At 42.1% G+C, this 25851-nt stretch overlaps 1 protein-coding gene across 1 annotated transcript in view; it reads right to left on the bottom strand.

The window, feature by feature from the left end:
• Positions 1–624: 624 nt before the first annotated feature.
• Positions 625–25851, bottom strand: part of LOC129624223 (phospholipid-transporting ATPase IB-like) — a 98834-nt gene continuing 73607 nt past the window's right edge. Inside the window, exons 28-36 of the mRNA XM_055541894.1 lie at positions 23830–23952; positions 22554–22632; positions 18942–19003; positions 17963–18019; positions 15016–15123; positions 14448–14536; positions 9247–9339; positions 3991–4085; positions 625–1881 (exon numbers count right to left, since the gene is read on the bottom strand). Of these exons, the coding sequence (XP_055397869.1) occupies positions 1763–1881; positions 3991–4085; positions 9247–9339; positions 14448–14536; positions 15016–15123; positions 17963–18019; positions 18942–19003; positions 22554–22632; positions 23830–23952 (825 nt within the window). The 3' untranslated portion in view covers positions 625–1762. The remainder of the gene's footprint in view (positions 1882–3990; positions 4086–9246; positions 9340–14447; positions 14537–15015; positions 15124–17962; positions 18020–18941; positions 19004–22553; positions 22633–23829; positions 23953–25851) is intronic.

The raw sequence follows: 25851 nt of genomic DNA, 5'->3' as shown, positions 1-25851 counted from the left end.
GATATAATTCGTATACCAGAAAATCCACCCTTAAGTGCATAGCTCAGTATTTTTAGACTATTGCAGAATTGTGCAACTACCACCACCATCCAAATGTACAACACTTTCATCACCCTCAGAAGACACATTGTGCCCCTGAGCAATCGCCCCACCTTCCATTCAACCCCTCCACCCCCAGCCCTAGGCAACCACTAGTCTACTTTACATCTATAGATTTGCTTATGACTTTCTTGTGAATGGAATCGTGTTGTATGTTGCCCCTTGATGTTGTTTAGTCGCTAAGTTGTGTCTGACTCTTTGCGATCCCACGGACCATAGCCCACCAGGCTCCTCTGTCCATGGGATTTCACAGGCAAGGATACTGGAGAAGGCTGCCAGGCCCTCTTCCAAGGGATCTTCCTGACCCAGGGATTGAATCCATGTTGCCTGCATTGGCAGGTAGATTCTTTACCACTGAGCCACCAGGCAAGTCCATGAGCCCCCTTAGGACTGGCTTTTTTTAACTTAGCATAATGTTTTTAAGGCTTATCCATTTTGTGTGTGTTTTATTCTTATTACAGCTGAATAACATTCCATATTATGGCTATACCACATTTTATATATTTGTGGATAACTTTTTGAGGTATTTATGGGCTTTTCTCCCAGTGTTTTCCTTGTTGTCTTATTTCCATTCAAACAGGTCTCGGGATTTTCTGTTTGTTTCCTCAGAAGAGTCTTTGGCAGCACAGAAAATCGACATAGTTTACAAGAATTCTTGGTCTTCACTTCTAAAAACTGAAGAGGTAGAACAGGGCTTGAGGAAGGGGGCTCTGTGCCTTGGACTGCGGGAGAGATCTGAGAGACATCTCTTTGCCCCCTCAGAGTGCACTGGGCAGACAGTGCACCCCAAGACAGGAATGGTAGACCATGGGCATGGGGGCCCAGCTCCCCAGAGGCTCTGGTGCCCTATCCCTGGCACAGAGGCCTCATAAAACGGCCAGGCCAAAAGAAAGCACGTGTCTTTAATGGTGACCTGTGTGGGCAGATGACAGAAGAATGGAGGAGCCCAGTGCTTTGCAGCGTCTGAAACCCTGGAGAGTTCATACACACCTGAGGCAGAAGCACAAGAATGACTGAGGGTGAAAAAAAACAATGAGGTTGAATTTTCTACTGGCCCTGATGTGTGGGGAAATCAGGGGAGAATGAGATACAGTCGTTCTCACACACCTGGTTTTGAGGTCCAAGATGAGTCTACACTATACTCGTTAGATAAGTTCATTGAAACCAAGAATATGGTGCACATCTCATACTCATCAGATATAACTCCAACACGACAGGACAGGACATTCTACTTAGAAAAATGTTTTATATGCTGCCTGTGCCCCTTAGTCTGTGACTTTTCTGCATGACCCCTTTCCAATGAAGCAAGACAAGCTTATTATGCAACATAACATCCTTGACCTTTTTTCCCCAAAACAACCCGTACCAAAGTTTAAATTTTGGTAAAACATAATACTTTGAATTTTATACTTCAGGCTCAACTGATAAATCATCTCACAGCTACAGGAAAAATAAAGTAAAACATTGAAGACAAATTAAGAAAAAGCATATAGGGCTCCCCATCATTTATACCCAAGGATAGTGATTTAATCAGTATAGAAATAACAAACTGGCCAGAGTCACAGGAGGGAGGAGGAGTCACAGGAGGAGTGTTGAGGAGCATTGGCTCATTGCAGCTGTCCCCAGAACGGACACAAAAGGGTAGGACTCGGGGACCCAGCTCTTATTCCAAGGTGGCAGAAGAAAAAGTCTTCTGGGGTTTGTTTTTGGTGGTGTCGTAAGATCGGACTAGTTCTTCCTGAGAAATCACAGCTCGTTCTACCTGAGAAAACGCATATCCATCTGAAAGAGCAAAGCATGGGGACGCTGTTAGAAGGCAAATATGTACAGTGAACATTCTGGTGACAGAAATCAAAACCCCTCCCCAACTGGGGCACATTGGCCACCTCAGGCAGGGATGGCTGAGGCAGGGAGAGTGGCAAGGTCTGGGGAGGGCTTGGCGATGGAGCAGTTTGCAAACCTAGCTGCATCAGAACCACTGACAAAGCCCTTTCTGCATCCTTCTTTCTGGGGCCGATGGATCTGCATGGCTGGACATCACTGGGTGCTTTTTAAAGTTCTCTCAAGGATTCTGATGTGGTGCCTGATGCTCCCTGAGAGCCATGTCCTGGAGGATGCAGCCTGGCCAAGGGGCCCAGGGGCTCATGCCTGTCTCTATGGGCCTGTGGCCCAGCCCAGTCTGAGCAGCTCAAGACGGGACCCACAGGTCCCTCACTACATTTTCCCACCACCATTCAAGAGAAGGGGCCCTGGAACAGTCTGAGTCTTGAAACTAAAACCTACAACTGGAACCCAGAAAGATAAGTTTTGAAGCTGAAAACATGCTGAGGGACAACATGCAATATTAATATTAAACTTGGTTAAAAAAAAAAGTCCACCATGCTGGAAATGTCTCTGTTTTAAAATTTTAGTGATTTGAACTAAGTATTCAAAGTGGTTTACTTGAGTTGACATGAATAACAGGGTCATGGGTAGAAGTTTCCAGAGGAAATAACTCATGACCAGCACTCTCTCTCTCTCTCTGGGAGAATCAATCCTAGAATCATTTCTGAAAGCGATACCAGCTCTTGTGGGGCAATGAGGAGAGCTGATGAGTATTTCCGCTCTTCTCTAACTTCTGACCTTGACAGATCAGACCTAGAGCAGTCTCACATTTGAACAATATTAATACATTTAGGTTAAAACACGAGCAGAGCGAGCACATGCTGCTTCCACACACTCCCAAGCTTTACTATGGCTCACGGGTGACAGTGGCTTTACTTGTGAGTGGCCATGCTCTTTAGCAGAAGAAAACGTAATTTGTGTCCATGTGTTGTGAACCGGCTTATGTGCTTGTCTGCCGAAGGAGAGAGGGATGTAGTGGTCCACAGCCTTCTCTGCATGGAGAGCCGCCCTGGAGCTGGTAAGAAGCCTGGTACCCCGCACAAAGGCAGGACCAGCGGTTCTCAAACTACAGTGGGCACCACCACCAGACGGCTGATTCAGTGAGTCTGCAGTGGGGCCCAAGAGCCAACAGTTCTAGCAACTTCCCGGGTGACACTTCTGCTCCAGGGTTAAGGACGGTGCATGGAGCACCACTGTTTTGGGCCATTTTCACCACGGTCTTGGACTGGATGCAGGTATCAGTGGCTTCCCATTCCTCGGGATGACCTTCCTCCCACTCGGGATGGATCCACCCAGAATCTCAAGGTGGAATCTGGGTTGGCACTTCTCAGGTGTCACGGATTCTCTGCGTGGCTGTGGGGACAGGAGGGAGTGCCCTGTGGCAGCAAGTCCCTGAGAAGATTTTCTGAGCACAGAGCCCCCCACTCCCCCAAGCACAAGTCCAGGTTTTGTCGGCAATGCAAACTGCCAAAGGTGGAAAAATGACTGTCCTTCACTTTATCTTAATGTTGAGGGCTGTGAAAAATAAAAATATGAAAACAGCCCCACCCTTATAAAATGAAGATGTCTTCGCATTTTAAATGGTCTCCTTGTTCTGCGTTAATGGTTTTAAAAAATTCAGGCAGTCACCTTTTTAAAAATGTGGTTAAATGCATGTAGCATAAAGTTTACCGTCTTAAGGACATGAAGTGTCCAGTTCAGTGGCACTAAGAACAGACACAAGGCTGTGCAGACACCCCCACCCTCCAGCCCTGGAACTCTCTGCCTCCCCAACCTGAGACTCCCCTCGCCCCTCCCCTGGAAACCCTGCTCTCCCTCTGGAAACCCTGCTCTCCCTCTGAGAATCTGACTGCTCCCGGGACCTCATGTCTGTGGGGTCACACAGTACTTGTCCTTTCGTGTCTGGCTTATTTCACTCAGCATGTGCCTTCAAGGAGGAGGACCTCACGTTTAAGCGCCCATCCTTCTGTGAGTCAGTGACATCTCCATGTTGTGCGCGTGACTTACGTGGGGCACCTAGGTCAACAGAGTTGTTCCGGAAGATCACCTGACAGGGCCTGGGACTCGCGGACCTTTGGAGATTCACTTCCTCCTCCTTGGACCTAAATCAAACACAGACTGGCTTTAGTTTGTTGCGTGCTAAGTTGTTTTAGTCGTGTCTGATCCTTTGTGACCCCGTGGACTGTAGCCCACCAGGCTCCTCTGTCCATGGGATTCTCCAGGCCAGGATACTAGAGTGGGTTGCCATTTCCTACTTCAGAGGATCTTCCCAACCCAAGGACTGAACCTGCATCTTTGTGTCTCCTGCATTGGCAGGCAAGTTATTGACCACTAGTGCCACCTGGGAAGCAGATTTAAAGGGATTTGTTGGAGGAAAAAAAGGTTTCAAGGTAAAAGTAAAAAAAAAACTTCCTTACCACTTGGAGAATGTTCTTACATTTAAAATAAAATGGATGTTATCCAGACACTCTCGGCAAGATGCTTCTAAAATAGTATTTTGCTGTGAGCATCTCTTATGTTGTTTAGTCATTAAGTCGTGTCCAACTTTTTGTGACCCCATGGACTGCAGCATGCCGAGCTCCTCAGTCCTTCACTACAGCCCAAATACACATATCCCACTATTACTCAAACTCATGTCCATTGAGTTGATGATGCTATCCAACCATCTCATCCTTTGTCACCTGCTTCTCCTCCTGCCCTCAGTCTTTCCCAGCATCAGGGTCTTTTCCAATGAGTCGGTGCTTCGCATCAGGTAGCCAAAGTATTGGAGCTTCAGCTTCAGCATCGGCCCTTCCAATGAATATTCAGGGTTGATTTCCTTTAGGATGGACTGGTTTGATCTCCTTGTTGTCCAAGGGACTCTCAAGAGTCTTCTCTAGCACCACAATTCGAAAGTATCAATTCTTTGGCACTCAGCCTTGTTTATGGTCGAACTCTCACATCTGTACATGACTGCTTCATGTACAGCCCTCCTGTTTTCTCCAAAGAGCTGAACTCGACAATGAATGTCCTGTTTTTCTCAGGCCTCTGAGAGTACCTTAGAGATCTTATGGCATGTATTTTCAGAATCTCTGCCCCAGTTTCCTTTTCTTACAGCAAAGCCATCATCTAGAGTGGTTCAAGATTCTTTTTCAAATTATTTATATAAGACAGCACTGGGTCTTCATTGCTTTGCACAGGCTTTCTCTGGTTTTGTGAGTGCGGGCTTCTCACTGTGGTGGCTCCTCTTTTTGTGGCGCACGGGCTTTAGAGTAGTTGTAGAGTGTGAGCTTAGTTGCCCTGCGACATGTGGAATCTCCCAGACCAGGGATCAGCATATGGGATCTTAGTTCCCGGACCAGAGATCAAACCTGTTTTTCCCTGCATTGGCAGGCGGATTCTTAACCATTGGACCACCAGGGAAGTCCCAGTCTGAGACTCTTGACACTGTATGTCAAGATAGGTCGGCTCTGGGCATGAAAGCTTCTCCAGATCCCAAGGCTGACTGGGGACCGCGCGGGAATGTCAACAGTGAGAGAACCAAGAATCTTGAACTCCTACAACTTTTTCATTTCTTGCTCTCTTCCTTGGTGAACTGATGATTTTCTATAGTGATAAGCTTGATTCCTCTTTCTTTACTTTTGTGTATTTACTACAAGTTTTTGCTTTGTGGCTACTATGACGCTTACATAAAACAATTTATATTGGTAACAGTCTGTTTTAAGTTGATAAAAACTCAAGTTAGAGTGCATTTTAAAACTTTACACTTTTACCAACATGGGTTTGAACCTGGCATTGGGAAGATCCCCCAGAGAAGGAAATGGCAACCACTCCAGTGTTCTTGCCTGGGAAATCCCATGGACAGAAGAGCCTGGCAGGCTACAGTCCATGGGCCACAAAGAGTTGGAGACAACCTAGCAACTAAAACAAACAACAACAACAGTGCTTTAGGTTACTGATGTTGCAATTTACATATTTTTATCTCGTGTATCCATCAACAAATGATTGTGGTTTTAGTTATTTTTACTACTTTTGTCTTTTAACTTTCACATTAGTGCAGGTTCATAAGTGATTAAACTCACCACCTTCACATCAGATTATTCTGAATCTTACTATTTATTTACCTTTATCATTTAGATTCATACTTTCACATCTTTTCCTTTTACTTCTTAGTGCCCTTTTGTTTTGGCTTAAAGAAGTCCCTTTAACGTTTCTTTCTCTTTCTTTTTTTTGGCTGCACTGGGTCTTCGCTGCTGCATCGGACTTTTCTCTAGTTGTGGCGAGCGGGCTCTGCTCTCTAGCCGCGGTGTGTGGGCCTCTCACTGCCGTGGCTTCTCTTGTGGAGCACGGGCTCTAGGGCACGCGGGCTTCAACAACTGTGCTGTGTGGGCTCAGTAGTTGTGGTGCAGACTTAGTTGCCCTGTAACATGTGGATTCTTCCCGGACCAGGGGTCAAACCCATGTCTCCTGCATTGGCCGATGGATACTTAACCACTGGACCACCAGGGGAGTCCCCCTTTGAAGACCAGTCTAGTGGTGATGAATGCCTTCAGCTTTTGCTTGTCTGGAAAACTCTTTATCTCTTCTCCACTTCTGAAGTATACCTCTGCTGAGTGAAGTATTCTTGGTTGGTACTTTTTTTCTCCTTCAGCATGACACCCTACTCTCTCTCAGCCTGGAAGGTTTCTGCTGAGAAATCCTCTCTTTGCCTCATGGGCATCCCCTTTTGTGTCATTCACTTCTTTTCTTTTGTGGCTTTGAGGAGTCTCTCTTCATCTTTGATTTTTCACAGTTTTACATATATATATCACAGAGTTTCTCTGGTGACTCAGATGGTAAAGAATCTGCCTGCAGTGCAGGAGATCTGCGTTTAATCCCTGGGTTTGGAATATCCTCCGGAGAAGGAAATGGCAACCCATCCCAGTATTCTCTCCTGGAGAATCCCATGGACAGAGGAGCCTGGCAGACTATAATTTGCAAATGAGTCTCAGTGAAATATTTTAGGGGTTGAATCTGATTGAGGCTTTCTTATGGCTTCATGTATCTGAATATGTGGACATATATTTTTATGTCCACATATTTAATTCTCTTGGGTAAATACTTAGAAATGGAGCTGCAGGGTCACAGGATAGGTGTTTGCTTAAATGGATTAGAATGACCAGTTATCCAAACTGATTGTACGAGTCCTAGCCACTCTTCATTCTCATCACACTTAGTACTGATGGTACATCTCAGTTCAGTTCAGTTCAGTTGCTCAGTCGTGTCCGACTCTTTGCGACCCCATGAATCCCAGCATGCCAGGCCTCCCTGTCCATCACCAACTCCCAGAGTTTACCCAAACTCATGTCCATCGAGTCAGTGATGCCATCCAGCCGTCTCATCCTCTGTCATCCCCTTCTCCTCCTGCCCCCAATCCCTCCCAGCATCAGGGTCTTTTCCAATGAGTCAACTCTTTGCATGAGGTGGTCAAAGTATTGGAGTTTCAGCTTCAGCATCAGTACTTCCAATGAACACCCAGGACTGATCTCCTTTAGGATGGACTGGTTGGATCTCCTTACAGTCCAAGGGACTCTCAAGAGTCTTCTCCAACACCACAGTTCAAAAGCATCAATTCTTTGGCACTCAGCTTTCTTCACAGTCCAACTCTCACATCCATACATGACCACAGGAAAAACCATAGCCTTGACTAGATGGACCTTTGTTGGCAAAGTAATGTCTCTGCTTTTGAATATGCTATCTAGGTTGGACATAACTTTCCTTCCAAGGAGTAAGCGTCTTTTAATTTCACGGCTGCAATCACCATCTGCAGTGATTTTGGAGCCTAAAACAATAAAGTCTGACACTGTTTCCCATGAAGTGATGGGACCAGATGCCATGATCTTCGTCTTCTGAATGTTGAGCTTTAAGCCAACTTTTTCACTCTCCTCTTTCACTTTCATCAAGAGGCTTTTTAGTTCCTCTTCATTTTGTGCCGTAAGGGTGGTGTCATCTGCGTATCTGAGGTTCTTGATATTTCTCCCGGCAATCTTGAGTCCAGCTTGTGCTTCTTCCAGTCCAGCATTTCTCATGATGTACTCTGCATATAAGTTAAATAAGCAGGGTGATGATATACAGCCTTGACATACTTCTTTTCCTATTTGGAACCAGTCTGTTGTTCTATGTCCAGTTCTAATTGTTGCTTCCTGACCTGCATACAGGTTTCTCAAGAGGCAGTTCAGTTGGTCTGGTATTCCCATCTCTTTCACAATTTTCCACAGTTTATTGTGATCCACACAGTCAAAGGCTTTGGCATAGTCAATAAAGCAGAAATAGATGTTTTTCTGGAACTCTCTTGCTTTTTCCATGATCCAGCGGATGTTGGCAATTTGATCTCTGGTTCCTCTGCCTTTTCTAAAACCAGCTTGAACATCTGGAAGTTCATGGTTCACGTATTGCTGAAGCCTGGCTTGGAGAATTTTGAGCATTACTTTACTAGCGTGTGAGATGAGTGCAATTGTGCAATAGTTTGAGCATTCTTTGGCATTGCCTTTCTTTGGGATTAGAATAAAAACTGACCTACATACTCAGTAGGTGCCAAATACATGGATATTTGTTATTCACCCCATTCATTTGCTTTAGATTTGCCTGTACTACAATGTTGCTTCCCCCTAGAACTTTTAAATGTGCTTTTGGGTCTCTTTACCCAAGCCACACCATCAGTTGTTTTCCATCCTTTCCTTGAAGCCTAACAAAGCACTTAAATGTAGTAGGTATTCAGCATATTCCAAAGATTGATTCTTTGCCTTAGAACCCCTGCAAAAACACTCCAGATTCAGAGAATGCCAACTGGAAACCAGGTCACGCTCAGGCCTCCAGTGAAAGCCCAGAACAAACGTCTGACATGGTTACTGAGAAGACCCGTGGGCCTTTCACTCAGAACAGCTCCCAGGTTATGTCAAGCAGTTGGAACTGATCTCTCTCTGGAGCTGGTGTGCATGCAGATGTTAAAGTCTTGATGCGAGGAATGGGATTTCCTGACGCCGTGGGCGTGGGATGTGAGGAAGAGGAAGTGAGGGGGGACCTCGGGATTTGGGGCCAAGAAGCCATTGATTGAAAGGAAGACCATGGAGGGGTGCAGCAGAAGAGGGGCCTGCCCTGCTGGGGATTCGATGTTCAAGATGCCGAGAGGACCTGGGAAATGGTGGCGGGTCAATCTCCACACCCCTGGGAGGGAAAGGGCAGGAGGCGGAAAGAACAAGGGAAACAGGTTTTTCACAAAAATCAGGATAAAGGGAATTGCCTCACCTCTGTACAGAGTCTCTGCGAAGTACCTGAACTCCATTGCTTTCCATCTCCCGAACCTCTTCCAGCAAAGTTCTGTGGCAGGTGTTTCTAATCCTGTAAGAGACGGAAAGAGAAAAGGGACATAAGACATGAGCTCTGCACACTGGGAGTAATGGTTTCTCCCCTCCTGGATGACAGCTGGACACTCCTTGGCTACAAGCAGCATGGAGGGATGCAAGGCAGCATGTCCTGTCTGTGTGTGAACAGCAGTGTCTACTTTTCTGGTAACTGAGAGCATTGCTGCTGCTGCTATTGCTCAGTCACTTCAGTCGTGTCTGACTCTGCCGCCCCAGGGGCTATAGCCCGCCAGAATCCTCTGTCCATAGGATTCTCCAGGCATGAATACTGGAGGGTTGCCAAGCCCTCCTCCAGGGCATCTTCCCGACCCAGGGATCAAACTCACATCTCTTATGTCTCCAGCACTGGCAGGTGTATTCTTTACCACTGTGCCAACTGGGAAGCCCTGAGAGCATTCCAGAGGTGGACAATGTGAATTAGCAACCAGCCACTTCAAACACTGCTGACTTTCTGTGAAAGCCTAGATATTTCTGAGTATGGGCTGAGCCTGCACACCACAAATACTGAGCCTGTGTGCCACAACTAAAGAATCCACGTGCCACAACGAAAGATCTCACATGATACATCTAAGATCCTGCGTGCCATAATTAAGACCCAATGCAGCCAATGGCACTCCACTCCAGTACGCTTGCCTGGAAAATCCCATGGATGGTGGAGCCTGGTAGGCTGCAGTCCATGGGGTTGCAAAGAGTCGGATACAACTGAGCGACTTCACTTTCACTTTTCACTTTTCACTTTCATACATTGGAGAAGGAAATGGCAACCCAGTCCCATGTTCTTGCCTGGAGAATCCCAAGGACAGGGGAGCCTGGTGGGCTGCCGTCTATGGGGTCACACAGAGTCGGACACGACTGAAGTGACTTAGCAGCAGTAGTAGCGGCAGCAGCAGCCAGATAAACAAATAAATATTAAAAAAACATTTTTTTTAATTTCATGAGTTCTTTAACATTTAAAGTGAAAGTGAAGTTGCTCAGTCGTGTCCGACTCTTTGCAATCCCATGAACTGTAAGCCTACCAGGCTCCTCCATCCATGGGATTTTCCAGGCAAGAACACTGGACTGGGTTGCCATTTCCTTCTCCATTTACATTTAAAATTACCTTCAATATTGGAGACAGGGATTTGTAACACTGTAGTCTTTTCCCCACCCCCTTTCTGTTAGACTTAGTAAAAAAAAAAAATTCAGATCTTCTAGTAAGACCTTCTAGAACTAACACCAAAAAAAAAAAAAAAAAAAAAAGATGTCCTTTTCATCATAGGGGACTGGAATGCAAAAGGAGGAAGTCAAGAGATACCCAGAGTAACAGGCAAGTTTGGCCTTGGAGTACAAAATGAAGCAGGACAAAGGCTAACAGTGTTTTGCCAAGAGAATGCACTAGTCTAGCAAATACCCTCTTCCAACAACACAAGAGATGACTTGACACATGTACATCACCAGATGGTCAGTACCAAAATCAGATTGATTATATTCTTCACAGCCGAGGATGGAAAGCTCTATACAATCAGCAAAAACAAAACAAGGAGCTGACTGTAACTCAGATCATGAATTCTTTATTGCAAAATTCGGACTTAAATTGAAGAAAGTAGGGAAAGCCACTAGGCTATTCACGTGTGATCTAAATCAAATCCCTTACGATTATACAGTGGAAGTGGCAAATAGATTCAAGGGATTAGATCTGATAGACAGAGTACCTGAAGAACTATGGATGGAGATTTGTGACATTGTATAGGAGGCAGTGATCAACACCACCCCCAAGAAAAAGAAATGCAAAAAGGCAAAATGGTTGTCTGAGGAGGCCTCACAAATAGCTGAGAAAAGAAGAGAAGCAAAAGGCAAAGGAGAAAAGGAAAGATATACCCATCTGAATGCAGAGTTCCAAAAAATAGCAAGGAGAGATAAGAAAGCCTTCCTCAGTGATCAATGCAAAGAAATAGAGGGAAACATTAGAATAGGAAAGATGAGAGATCTCTTCAAGAAAATCAGAGATACTAAGGAAACATCTTATGCAAAGATGGGCACAATGAAGGACAGAAATGGTATGGACATAACAGAAGCAGAGGATACTAAGAGGTGGCAAGAATACACAGAAGAACTATACAAAAAAGATCTTCATAACCCAGATAACCATGATGGTTTGATCTCTCACCTAGAGACAGACACCTAGAGTGTGAAGTCAAGTGGGCCTTAGGAAGCATCACTATGAACAAAGCTAGTGGAGTGATGGAATTCCAACTGAGCTGCTTCAAATCCTTAAAGATGATGTTGTTAAAGTGCTGCATTCAACATGCCAGCAAATATGGGAAACTCAGCAATGGCCACAGGATGGGAAAAGGTCAATGTTCATTCCAGTCCCAATAAAGGGCAATGCCAAAGAATGTTCAAACTACTGCACAATTGCACTCATCTCACAATCTAGTAAAGTAATGCTCAAAATTCTCCAAGCTAGGCTTCAACAGTATGTGAAGTGAGAATTCCCAGATGTTAAGCTATGACAAACCTAGACAGCATATTAAAAAGCAGAGACATTACTTTACCAACAAAGGTCCATATAGTCAAAGCTATGGTTTTTCCAGTAGTCATGTATGAATTTGAGAGTTGGACCATAAAGAAGGCTGAGTGCCAAAGAATTGATGCTTTGAACTGTAGTGTTAGAGAAGACTCTTGACTGTCCCTTGGACTGCAAGGAGATCAAACCAATCAATCCTAAAGGAAATCAGTCCTGAATATATACTGGAAGGACTGATGCTGAAAGTGAAGCTCCAATACTTTGGGCACCTGATATGAAGAACTGACTCATTGGAAAAGACCCTGATGCTGGGAAAGATTGAAGGCAGGACCAGAAGGTAACAACAGAGGATGAGGTGGTTGGATGGGATCACCAACTCCATGGACATGAGTTTGAGCAAGCTCCAGGAGTTGGTGATGGACAGGGAGGCCTGGTGTGCTGCAGTCCACGGGGTCACAAAGAGTCAGACACGACTGAGTGACTGAACTGAACTGAACCGACTGAGATGAACCAGATATCAAACTGAAACATCCACTGGATCATAGAAAAAGCAAGACAATTCCAGAAAAACATCTGAGTGACTGAGTGAGTGAAGTTGCTCAGTCATGTCCAACTCTTAGCAACTCTATCAACTGTAGCCTTCCAGGCTCCTCCATCCATGGGATTTTCCAGGCAAGGATACTGGAATGGGTTGCCATTTCCTTCTCTAGAGGATCTTCCCCACCCAGGGATCAAACCCGCATCTCCTGTGTCTCCTGCATTGCAAACTGATTCTTTGCCCATTGAGCCACTGGGGAAGCCCAGAAAAACATCTACTTCTGCTTTATTGACTACACTAAAGCCTTTGACTCTGTGAATCACAGCAAACTGTTGAAAATTCTTCAAGAGATGGGAATACCAGACACCTTACCTGCCTCCTGTGAAACCTATGTACAGGTCAAAAAGCAACAGTTAGAACTAGACATGGGACAACAAACTGGTTCAAATTGGGAAAGGAGTACATCAAGGCTATATATTGTTACCCTGCTTTCTTAATTTATATGCCGAGTGCATCATGAGAAATGCTGGACTGGATGAAGCAAAGCTGGAATCAAGATTGCCAGAACTACCAACAACTTCAGATATGCAGATGACACCACCTTTATGGCAGAAAGCAAAGAGGAACTAAAGAGCCTCTTGATGAAAGTGAAAGAGGAGGCTGAAAAAACTGGTTTAAATCTCAACATTCAAAAACTAAGATCCTGGCATCTGGTCCCATCACTTCATGGCAAATAGATGGGGAAACAATGGAAACTGTCAGACTTCATTTTCTTGGGCTCCAAAATCACTGCAGATGGTGACTGCAGCCATGAAATTTAAAGATGCTTGCTCCTTGGAAGAAAAGCTATGACCAACCTAGACAACATATTAAAAAGCAGAGACATTACTTTGCAGACAAAGGTCCATTTGGTCAAAGCTATGGTTTTTCCAGTAGTCATATATGGATGTGAGTTGGACCATAAAGAAAGCTGAGTGCAGAAGAATTGATGCTTTTGATCTGTGGTGTTAGAGAAGACTCTTAGTCCTTTGGACAGCAAGGAGATCCAACCAGTCCATCCTAAAGGAAATCAGTCCTGAATGTACACTGGAAGGACTGATGCTGAAACTGAAGCTCCAATACTTTGACCACCTGATGTGAAGTGCCGACTCATTAGAAAAGACCCTGATGCTGGGAAAGATTGAAGCAGGAGGAGAAGGGAACGACAGAGGATGACATTATTGACCAACACTGACACTATGGACATGAGTTTGAGAAAGCTCTGGGAGATGGTGAAAGACAAAGACACCTGGCATGCTATACTACATGGGGTTGTGAAAAGTCAGACATGACTGAGCAACTGAAAAACAACAAATCTAGTAATATTGGCTCAGACAATAAACGAATCTGCCTACCATGCTGGAGACCCAGGTTCGATTCCTGGGTCAGGAAGATCCCCTGGAGAAGGAAATGGCAAACCACTCCAGATTCTTGCCTAGAGAATCCCATGGGCAGAGAAGCCTGGTGGGCTACAGCCCATGGCATTGCAACAGAGTCAGACACGACTGAATGTCTAACACTTTTTCAATCTAATATTTAAATATTCTGGGAGAACTGGATTTGAAAGACTCTTATGCCAAATTTTTTGAAAGTAAAGAATGACTTTCTAATTTCAATATTTCCCTTCTAGTTCTTATTTTATCATTAATTCTTAATCTGTGATCATCTGGTATCACATTTTGTTTCCTGTAAAGTAGATAAGAGTTCCACACTAAAGAGTGAAGAAATGGACCTCTTTTCAGAAAAAAATTATGAACCTTATAATATTTCTACCAAATTTCCCTCTCATACACTTGGTTCCATCTTTTTTTCCTAAATTGATTGCTGGTAAATCTCCAGTGGCAAAAAGCAAAGGGCATTTTCTTCCTTTAAAAGCTCCATGACATTTAATATTCACAGGGTGGCATTAAACTAAGTGTTTAATTTGAGAGCCATAACAATTGTAAAGGATAATTAACTATGATAATATATTCTCTGGTTACCACTTCATTTTTCAACTTACGATTTCCACGCTACATTTTGAATCAGGCACACAATCGGGACTATGAAAAAACCCAGCCAAAAGTGTGGACACACCAGAGCCATACTGCCCTGCAAATAAGCAGAGATAAGGGACATTTCAATAAGAATCTTTTAGTTTGCCAACAATGAGCGCCAAGAGCAGCTTTCAGTTTCTTCCCCGCCACGAAAAAAACAACCCGGAGATGTCAGGAAAGGCATGGATATGAATCCATATGACTGCAGTCCTATGAATCTAGAACTACTAAATCAATTAAATAAACAGGTATATAAAACCTAAATATAGTATTAACTAACTTAATTTAATACCTTCATTGAAACATTCAAAATGCAAAAAGAGAATCTTGAAAGCAGCAAGAGAGAAGTAAATCAGCACATACAAGGATCATCAGTGAGATCACTAGCAGATTTCTCATCAGAAACAGTACGGGCTAGAAGACATTGGGCCCATAAATTCAAAGTGCTAAAAGAAAAATCCTGTCAAACAGAAACCCAGTTTCTGGCAAGACTGTCTTTCGAAAGTGAGAGGGAGAGATTTAGAGCACACTCACCTGTCCTGTCATCTCAGGAGCAACAGGAACAGTGGGCCAGAGGGAGGAGTAAACCGCAAAAAAACCCAGCCAAATCATTATGCTGCCCCAAATGGCGAAATGGGTGAACTGCAGACAGAAGAGCAGCATGGAAATACTTCAGCCTCCTCTATTTAAAAGGACATTTTTTAAAACGCTATTAATCAACTATCAAAATCCATTTGTCCAAACCGTAAGTTCTCATAGGAAGAAGTTGATAACTTTTCAATTTGTTGCTATCTTAGACTTCCTAACATCTTTCTCAGGATACTTGGCTATGAACTCAAGTATCAAAAACAACTGTACCTTGTTCACCCAAGCCAAGTGGTGTTGAGAGTCTTCAGCAAAAAGATCAACTCTCAATAGATGTGGTTCACTACAATTGGTGGGTGATTTAATGAGACTTGGGCTTCTGTCTGTTTATTAATACAAAGTTCTTTACAGTAAAAAAAAAAAAATTTAAATACAAATTGTATTTACAATTTGAATGTATCATACTTGCTCCATGTGAATAACTGTGGAACAATGGCAGTAGTTGTGATCCTTAGACTGACCGGAACTGGTAGGTTTTGTGTACGTATCAGCTGTATATGCCATTCTGGCTAAGACCTCAGCTGAAGGACCACTGTCCAGGCCTAAGTCTGGGAACTGGTACCAGATTCTCCAATGATAGATGCTAAAATAGTAGACCCTTCTGTGATCTGTGATCTGTTGCTTTGAGCAGCTGGTGTTAGCAGGGGAATAGTGAAAAACGACTAGGAGACCCATGCTCTACCCTTGGCCACAGTGGGTACACCACGTAAACTGAGCAGGCCCAAGATGTAATCTACACATAATAAGGCAACTGGCTAGACTAGACCAAATGTTCTCATCCTAAATGTTTTTGTTTAGTTGTCAAGTCATGTTAGACTCTTTGAGACCCTGTATACTGTAGCCCACCAGGTTCTTCTGTCCATGGGATTTCCCAGGCAAGAATACTCCAGTGGGTTGCAATTTCCTGCTCCAGGGGATCTTCCTGTGTCTCCTGAATTGGCGGGAGGATTCTTTACCACTGAGCCACCTGGGAAGCCCTCCTATCCTAATAGGATTTTGGTTCTTTTCCTCAATATTTTTTGTTCAGAGATGACTAAGTATGAGCAGTTGCTCATTACTTAATCATCTCTGAACAAGAACTATGGAGAAAAAACCCCAAGTGTGCTACTTCTCAGAGTATATATTATTTGTTTAGGAGTCATTTTCAAAGGCATTTTTTCCCACTCCTTAAAAATAACCTGTAACCCAAACCATTCTTTCTCCAATTAGAGTAAACAGAACTGGTCTCTTGAGAATTCTGTCTCGTGATAACACAGCTGATGGAGAAGAGGATCAGTTTGAAGCTATGAACTTCAAACTCTTCAGAACTGCAGTGCGTTTTCCTGTAAGAGTTCGCTTAGAGTCGACATCATACATCATATGCAATGTGAGGTATTTCTGGGTGGCTTCGAGAGTATTTTCAGACAAATATCTGTTGGGATCATCACTTTCTGGGGGCTGCCAGCCCCCACTGCTGCTTAGAGCTGTGTTCTGTGTCGCTCTGCTCTTGCTTGCTTTCTGCACCTGATCGGTGACTTCCAGCATCACCCTCCTCCCCAGTGAAGACACTGCCTCCTCGGCCCTCCCCATAGGCAGGGCAGCATCAGCACAAAGGTGAGAAATAGGCCCTTCTCTCTCCTGCCTCCATCCCCACTCCTTCTTAGCCCCCAGGTGAGCTGGAAGGCGGGAGCCCAATCCATCTTAGGCTGGAAGAGACACCGTGTGTAGTTCTAAGTGTGCTTTGGCCTTGAACTATTGCCTTATTCACAAATGAGGTTCAGTATATGCAGATGACAGAAGTGTCTATGCTCCATGAATATGGTATAATACAATTCGATTGCCTTATGATTTGTAATAAAATATTTTTGCTCATAACTCCTTGGTTCCAACTTAGTGTTGGGGTCCAGTAGGGATGGTGGCAGTCAGAACTCTGAATTGATTGCATCAGAAAGGGAATATATCATAGGCTGCATCAACTTAGTTCTTCAAAAGTGACAAACACATAAAAATTCATTTTCTCTCAGAAACTTTTTGAGTACAACTTGAGACACATCTTATTTATAGATGTAAATATGTATAAGCAGGTACACATATAACTTATTTAAACTATTGATGTCATAAAAACTAAAATTCTGCTTAATTTATCAGAAATTACACTTGTAATAGTATCCTGAGGAAATCACTACTCATATCTATAAGTACATCTGTATTGATAACATTATTGATTATATATCATTTACAGTAACTAAAGTTAAAATAATTATTCTAAAAATAATGCAAAATTTTTTAATGAATAAAGTAATGCAAATAACAAGCATCCATGTGCTGAAACATTATTCCATCAATTAATAAGGCATAAAAATTTAAAATTTGGAAAAATATTAAAGATCTGTCATTAAGTGAAAAAAAGCAACTTGTAAAATATTAGGTACATTATAATCTTGTTTTAATACAGGGGTGGGGGGAGACTACATAGAACAAAGACAAAGAGTAGAAGCCAAAATGTCAACATCACTGACACTGAAAGGAAGAAGCAATATGTATTTTCCTTTTTGTCTGTATTTGCTAAATTCTCTCTTATCATTCTGTACTTGGATAATAGTGAATTAAAGGTCTCAATTAATGTCATGATAAATTGAATCTGTTTCAAACGTAAGGCAGGAAAATGAATATTCCACAGCCATTAGATGGCTAGCATGCCTTTCCTCTGGTTTAAATCATCATTCAAACACGTAACACAAGAAGTAAAATGTGGAGACCAGAACAAAAAATGCTTATTACTTTTCTGAAGCTGAAGAAGGACATCAGCGTGCCAACAACCATACTAGATTGAGGAAGTATCTTAACAAATACTCACTTTATTCCAAGACATCGTCTCCAAACCAGCCTTCAGACAAACAGTGACAATAACGTACTGTGTGAGGCGCCGGGTGCAATGGGAAGGGAAAGAGATGGGAGAAAAAGTATTAAAACTTTCCATCAGCATCTGCACCTCCACACCTGCTTCCTGACCCTCACCCCCTGGCTCTCCACCACGTCTGCTGAGCTGTGGTGTCAATAGGTTGCTAAAGGTTTTGCTGCATTTTAGTAATGGAGAAAATGCGACACTTTTCAATAAGTGTTCCTCATTTAGCAGCTCTGTACCATATAATGAAAATCCATGCTTGTGTCTTCAGCTCTTCTATTTATATTCTTTATGAACAGTGTGGAAGATCTGACTCAGATTAAAAGTGGATTGTAATCTCTTGTGACTGTGCTGACCCTCAAAGCAAAAACTGCAAGACGATCATTTTGCTGACTAGATCCGAAAGTGTGACATGATCACGCCCACTGGCCTTGAACTACGGCGGGGAAGCAAATATTTCTATCACTAAATTTCTGCCAACTCTACTGGGGATAAACAGGCAAGGCTTTTCAAGATTCACAATACCTCTGATCCAGAAATTACACTTCTGGAAGATATAGTTACTTCTAAGATATAGTTACTCATGGGCATAAAGGATCATCTTTGCAGCATTGTTCATACTGGCAAAGGATCCCAAACAACCTTCACATCCACTAACTGGAGACTAGTTGAATAAATAATGGTGAGTTATGGTGAAAGGTAGACTTTCAGGGGCTGATTTGAAGCCATCACCACGGCAAGTTACGTAATGACAAGACACAGAAGAGCACCCCCTGTATGAACAACAACGAATGGATATGCATTTCACGTTTCTAGAAACATAAATAATGCAACCATTGTAACAGTGCCTTTGTGAAAAGTCACTACTGTCCTATAATGCTTTGTTTCATTAAACACTAGGAAAAGTGATAATCTACATGGATGACCTTACCGTATATATAAAATTCCCAAGAAACAAATAGTCTGTAGTGTAACCACTTTGCAAGACCATATCTGAAAAGTGAAAAAGTTATTTTTTAATCTTTATAGAGTCTGAAACATAGATTTTTAAAATTTATTTTTATTAAAGGTACCCATACTGGACACCAAAAATATTTATCAATGATTGGTCACATTTCTCAAGTGTTCTGTCGGTGAAAACAATGCTTACTTTGCCTACCACAATTGTGATATTTTTCCCTTTTCTTACTTCCTCCAAAGATAGATTTAGAAACAAATAAATACATTGCAAGGAGCACGTGAATGTGATTATTAAGCCTAGTATCACATGCATCTAAACCATCTAGCAGAATCTATAAATTGAAAGTCCATGGACTTCCCTGGTGGTCCAGTGGCTAAGACTTTGTGCTCCCCATGCACGGGGCCAGGTTCAAGTCCTGGTCAGGGAACTAGATCCCATATGCCACAACTAAGACCCCGTGGAGCCAAATAAATAAATAGATAAGAATAAATATTTTTTAAGAAAAAGGAAGTTTTTTAAACACAATCCAATTAGTGACGCCAAGTAGCAAGATGAGGATTTTAAGGATGTTTGTCATCACATTTTTCACACTATTTCTTCTCCAGGATAACTAAAATAATAAACCTAACAGATAATTTGAAGTTAAAATAGAATTTTCTAAAAAAAATTTCCTACTTTTTAACTATTCTTAAATCTGCTGTAAACTTACAAATTTCATTCTAAAGGGTCAATATTATGTCAAGATTAGGATAATTTCTTAAGATCTTCTTTACACTTTTAAAAATTCTCAATAAATATTGGTGGACGTGGTCCTGGTTGATACAGAAATTTTTAAGTGTAAATCCCTGACCCTAACCCCAATTCAGGTAGCACACCCATATATTTGAGGCTCACTTATTTTCCTGATTTATGTTTTCTCCTGATTTAGAACTCACTAAAAGGTGCAATGCCTACTCAGTCGCTCAGTCATGTTCAACTCTGCGAGCCTTTGGACTGTAGCCTGGGCTCCCCTGGTGGTGCTAGTGGTAAGAACTTGCCTGCCAGTGCAGGAGACGCAGGAGAGGCCAGTTCCATCCCTGGGTCGGGAAGATCCCTTGGAGAAGGAAATGACAACCCTCTCCAGTATTCTTGCCTGGAGAATCCCATGGACGGAGGAGCCTGGCAGGTTGCAGTCAATCAGTGCACAAAAAATCAGACATGCCTGAGGACGCATGCAATGGGTATGAAGTTGTATATCATCATGGTTTCAATTTTTTTGTTTGTTTAAATATTAATGATGTTGAGCATGTATTTATTAGTTATTTGTCTATCTTCTCTGGATAAACATCTATTAAAATCCTTTGTACATTTTAAAAAATTGGATCATTTGTCTTTTTATGTTGAGTTATAAATCTTCTCTAGATACTCTGGATACAAATCTTCTGTTATCTGTAACTTGTGTATCCTTTGCTCCATTTTGTGGATTGCATTTTTACTTTCAACTAATTTGACACTTTCCAGCTATTATTTCCTTGCATATTTTTTTTCCTGCTTCATTGGTTTTCTCCTCTTGTTCTGGTATACCCATCATGCTTCTGTTGGTGTGCTGAAAGGCATCTCACATTCTCTAATGCTCTGTTCATTTTTCTTCACTCATTTATCTCTGGTCTTCAAATTGTGCTGTGCTAAGTCACTTCAGTATTGTCCAACTCTTTGTGACACTATGGACTGTAGCCCAGCAGGCTCCTCTGTCCATGGGATTTCCCAGGCAAGAATACTGGAGTGGATGGACATGCCCTCCTCCAGTGGATCTTCCCAATCCAGGGATTGAACCCACGTCTCTTACATTTCCTGCATGAACAGGTGGGTTCTTTACCACTAGCACTGCCTGGCCCTTATTGTCTATTGGTCTAACTTCAAGATTGCTAATCCTTTTTTCTTCCAGTTCAAATCTACTGTTGAGCCTCTCTAACACATTTTTCGAGTTTTTGGTACTTTGCAACTTCAGGGTTTTCATTCAGTTCTTTATATATCTCTTTCCCTGGTTCTCTCTGGTAAATCAGTTGGCCTATGATTTAGTTTGTTGCTCTTAATGAAGAAGGGCTACTGTTTTTGAGCGTATCCTTAGACTTGAACTTTCCCCCACTTTGTTTTGAATATTCATCTTATTGGGGAAAGAGTTTTGAAGCTCTTTTTTACTACTGGTAAAATCTTGGACCCAGTATTTCTGTGCTAGTGGTCTAGCACAAAGCCACCAGTCTTCTTGGCTTGACTCTCCCAGAAATTCCCTGCCCTACGAGTGAGTTGTGGTGAGAGTGACCAGGGCCCAGGGTTCTTGGCCTGTCGTGCACGGGGTAGAAACTCTGTCCTGTGAATGTTAGTTGCCTGGGGGAAAGGGAGCTCTATCTCGGCCACACCCATCAGAAATCTGGCCTCTTCAATCAGAGTTGGAAGGATGAGAAATGCTGGTGGGCTGCCCTTCCTGTGAGATGGGAACCCTTGACTGAGAGCTGAGAGGAGCAGTAGTCCCATATTTCTGTCCACACCTGCTTGGAGTCAACCTTTTGTCTGGCCAGGCTACCGTGGGGGAAGGGAGGGAGAGGGTCATGGCTCAAGTGATGCAGACTCTTGATGCTCTTACTGAGTTTTAGTAGACTGATCATCTTCCTTGCCTTTTGGATAATTTTCAGAGAATTCACAGAGTTGTGTTTTACAGTTTTGCAGGTTTGGTTTTTTGAGGGTGAGGAGCACATCCAAGGAGCTCTTCACACTACCATTCTGAAAGTGGAACCAACTCTTTGTCAGCATGTTACTTTGCTATATTGTTATCACTTGAAAATTTTGCTCATTTTTTTTGCTCATTTGTTTTATAAGGAATGCCCTTAGCAGTATAATGGCAGATTTATTTTTTTAAATACAAATGGACATAAACACACACAACCAAGGCTCAATTAAACAATATATTCCTAAGATTAGGACATGTTGCTAGTAATAGCTAATAAAAATTAAATCTGGTTAAAGGAAAATAATTGTATTTCCCACCTTAATTTGTGGCTATGAGCCAATTACACATCAGTAACACACTTCATAAATTTATCTCCTACTTCTGGATCTATTTATACACAAACCAGTTTGGCAAAAAAGTTCACACATAATGTTGTTTGGAAAACTGTATGCCCGGAAAAGGAGACCTAGTCCAATAATAAAATATAAGGTTAAATTTCTATATGGCCTGTTGGACTCGTTACAGTTTAAATTGAAGCATAAAGTTTGAGAAATGAAAGCAATAAATATAGTAGACAAAAGTTTCAAACTCACTAACAGAGGGAATCTATGACTCAGTAGAACTGTTGTGCTTTCTATCAGCCCTCCTGTCTCAAACATTTATTAAAAATTAACAATAAAAGTACTAAGTTACAATTTATACATGTTAGAGGCAAGGAGAATGGGCTCTACAGGCCATCTGTTAAATGTTCAAACTACAATCTGTTAACCAGATTATACTATTAGTTTAGGTGAATATATATAAACCTATGTTTTTAATCCTACTTCTGCTTTCTCTATCTGTAGACACACACACACAGAAAACAATGAAGTTACTACCATGCTCCAGCATTTTTGCAGGCAACCAGAAGAGAATGAATGAATGGACAATAGCATTTATACATTGAATCCAAAGCACCTAAAAGAAAGCAAAGCAAGAAAATCAAGATAGTATCCAGGTCTAACTCTAAAAATATGTGATGTTATAAAGTTTATTTGCTGTGTGAAACACAGTTACAAAGCTAAAATGTCTTCCTGGAGACTAAAAATTGCCATATCTTTAGTCTCCTTTTAAAATAAATGACTGTGAAATTATAGGATAATATCATTTGAAAAACATATTTAATAAATATAAATATGTAGAATTCAAAGATAATGTGTTTATTATAAAACCATATAAAAGCTTTAATTATCTAGCAAAAAAGAACTAATTTAAAGAAATAATTTAAAATACTTTCAATCTTTAAATTATAGTACTTAAAATATAATTTAATATCATATTTTATATGATACACCCTGTACTTTTATATCTATACGCTGCCTCTAGTCAAAATAATGTTTAATATACCATATATAGGCATACCTCAGAGATATTGCAGATTTGGTTCCAGACCACCACCATAATGCAAATATCATAATAAAGCAAGTCACGTGATGTTTTTTAGTTTCCCAGTACATATAAAAGTTATGTTTACACTATACGTAGTCTATTAAGTGTGCATTGTCTAAAAATAATGTATACACATCAATGAAAAGGCTAGCCATCATCTGACAACATAGGTTTGCCACTAAACTTCAATTTGTAAAAAAAAAAAAAACAGTATCTGCAAAGCACAATAAAATAAGGTATGCCTGAACAATTTTCTTAAAGGATATCTTAATAATGTAATATCTCTGGGATCAATTAAAGAAGGGTGCACAAGGTTAGGATATGACAGAAAAATAACAAAAACAAGTCTTTGTTCATTCAATTATAAATACACCAGTTTTTTGGGTTTTTTTTTTCATGCTTGCCAGGAAGACTTATAGATAAGGGACTAGAGGAAAAAACAAAAGAGTGTGGAAAAAACATCTTTGACCTGAAACTAAAATTTCCTAGAGTAAGCACACCACAGCACAAAGCAGTTTTTAGGAAAGAAGGTGGTTCAAACACAAAGTTAATGTCAGACTGGAAAACCTAAGGATTCACAGAACCTTAGGTAGAATACAAAGAAATATGGCATAGGGCTGCATTCCTTGTTGTTTTTAAATTATTTTGCCTAAAGCATCAGAAAGGAAAGAGACAAAAGTACCTTTTGGAGGGAAATTGAAAGACCTGCAATAACCTTCTGCTTACCTTTATGTTGAAAATATCACCTGTCTGAGAAATTCTGTAGAGTTGTGGGTACCTGAGCAGGCTCTCCTGACTACAACACCGTTCAAAGATTCCGAGAGTAAAGGGTGGCAGTGACGTGAAAATCTGCATAAGAAACAAGAACCTATTAAAAAGAGCTTGCAGTCTATCTGAGTGAGTGCTGTGCCAATGTCATCTTCCTGGCTCTGATAATGTATTGCAATTACTAAGGTATCATTGTTCAAGAAGCTGGGTGAGACACCTGGTGGTTGTTGTTTAGTCCCTTCTGTTGTGTCCAGCTCTTTAGAAACCCCATGGACTTCAGCCTTCCAGGCTCCTCTGTCCATGGGATTCTCCAGGCAAGAATACTGAAATGAGTTGCTGTGCCCTCCTCCAGGGGATCTTCCCAAACCAGGGGTAGAACCAAAGTCTCTTACATCTCCTGCATTAGCAGGCAGGTTCTTTACCTCTAGAGCAACCTGGGAAGCCCTTATTATGGGACTGCTGCTGCTGCTAAGTCGCTTCAGTTGTGTCCGACTCTGTGCGACCCCATAGATGGCAGCCAGCCAGGCTCCCCCGTCCCTGGGATTCTCCAGGCAAGAACACTGGAGTAGGTTGCCATTTCCTTCTCCAATGTATGAAAGGGAAAGGTGAAAGTGAAGTCGCTCAGTCGTGTCCGACTCTTAGCGACCCCATGGACTGCAGCCTACGAGGTTGCTCCGCCCATGGGATTTTCCAGGCAAGAGTACTGGAGTGGGGTGCCATTGCCTTCTCCGTATTATGGGACTAATTCATCCTTATTGTTAAAAGTGTGACTTATGTAAGGAATTTCCCCAATATCTTGTGTAATCGGTCTTCCCCAACAGACTAATGGGAATACAAACTGTTCCTAGCCCTGAGAGAGCTCCAGAAATCCAGCCCGCTGCTTTCCAGTGGCTTCCCTGGTGGTTCAGACAGTAAAGAGTGTGCCTGCAATGCAAGAGACCTGCGTTTCCCTTAGTTCTGAGTACACTTTTCTCATGCACATACAGATAAATCCTCAACCAGAGGCTCAAGGAAACAGCTACAATTTCCAGAAACACTGTATTTCTCTGTTCTGCAACTCTTTCCCTCTCTCCATTTCTCAGTGCAGTTTGCCTGTCTCTGATATTCTGTCTGGCAAATTTTAGCTTTCTTGGCCCACTGAACTCCACCCTCTGTGTCTTCAGCTCAGTAAAGACAGCCGGGCTCCCCTGTGGGCCCATCTTCCTTCACTTTGGCCTATAAACAGTCCTGCTCTTGGGGATCACACAATGAGCAGCCTAGCATCTAGTGCCTGAAAACTATTGTTTCATACATTTTTTCTGCTATTCTAGTTTTTCTGTACGAGGGTAATTCCTATAGCAGTTAGTCATGCATAAGCAGTAGCAGAAATAATATATAACCTCTAGAAGTAGCATGACAACTCATATAAATTTAGTTATCAAATAAGTAGACAGAGTCCATCTCCAGCATTGCCAGTAACTATTATTTGGAATGTCCTGGTCTTCATTTTTTTTTCACCTGTAAAATATACTTGTAATGGGATGAAAGTTAATAAGTCAACGGATATTTAATAAGCATGTCATCATATTTTATCCTCAATTGTCCATAATTATTTAAATTTTCCACTGGCGTTCCAGTTGGCAAGATTCCATTGGTCAGTAGCTGTGGCTTATGTATTCGTAGGGATTGTTCTCATCCAGAGGAGAGACTCCGCCACTCTCTACTCCTGTCTCTAATGAAACTTCGAAGAAAGTTTATCAAGATTTCCCTTTGTGACCAAGAGCCTGGCAGAGACAACTCTACACAGGACCCAAGCTTCCCTGGTGTAGTGCTCTGACCAAATACACCCAGCCACTGGCACTCACATGACTGTAAATATGCATAGCAGCATTGAGCACCCAATGACTTCTATTCAGTAACTTCAGGCTGTTCTGGAATTTCAGCTCCCAGAAGACAGACCTTTAGGAGTGAGGGCACAGAGCATGCAGAGTATAATGTCAC

The sequence above is a fragment of the Bubalus kerabau genome, chromosome 12 (genome assembly GCF_029407905.1).
Source record: "Bubalus kerabau isolate K-KA32 ecotype Philippines breed swamp buffalo chromosome 12, PCC_UOA_SB_1v2, whole genome shotgun sequence".
Classification (NCBI taxonomy): domain Eukaryota; kingdom Metazoa; phylum Chordata; class Mammalia; order Artiodactyla; family Bovidae; genus Bubalus; species Bubalus kerabau.
The sequence above is the reverse complement of the archived record's forward strand: the minus strand, read 5'-3'. Positions and strand labels throughout refer to the sequence as shown.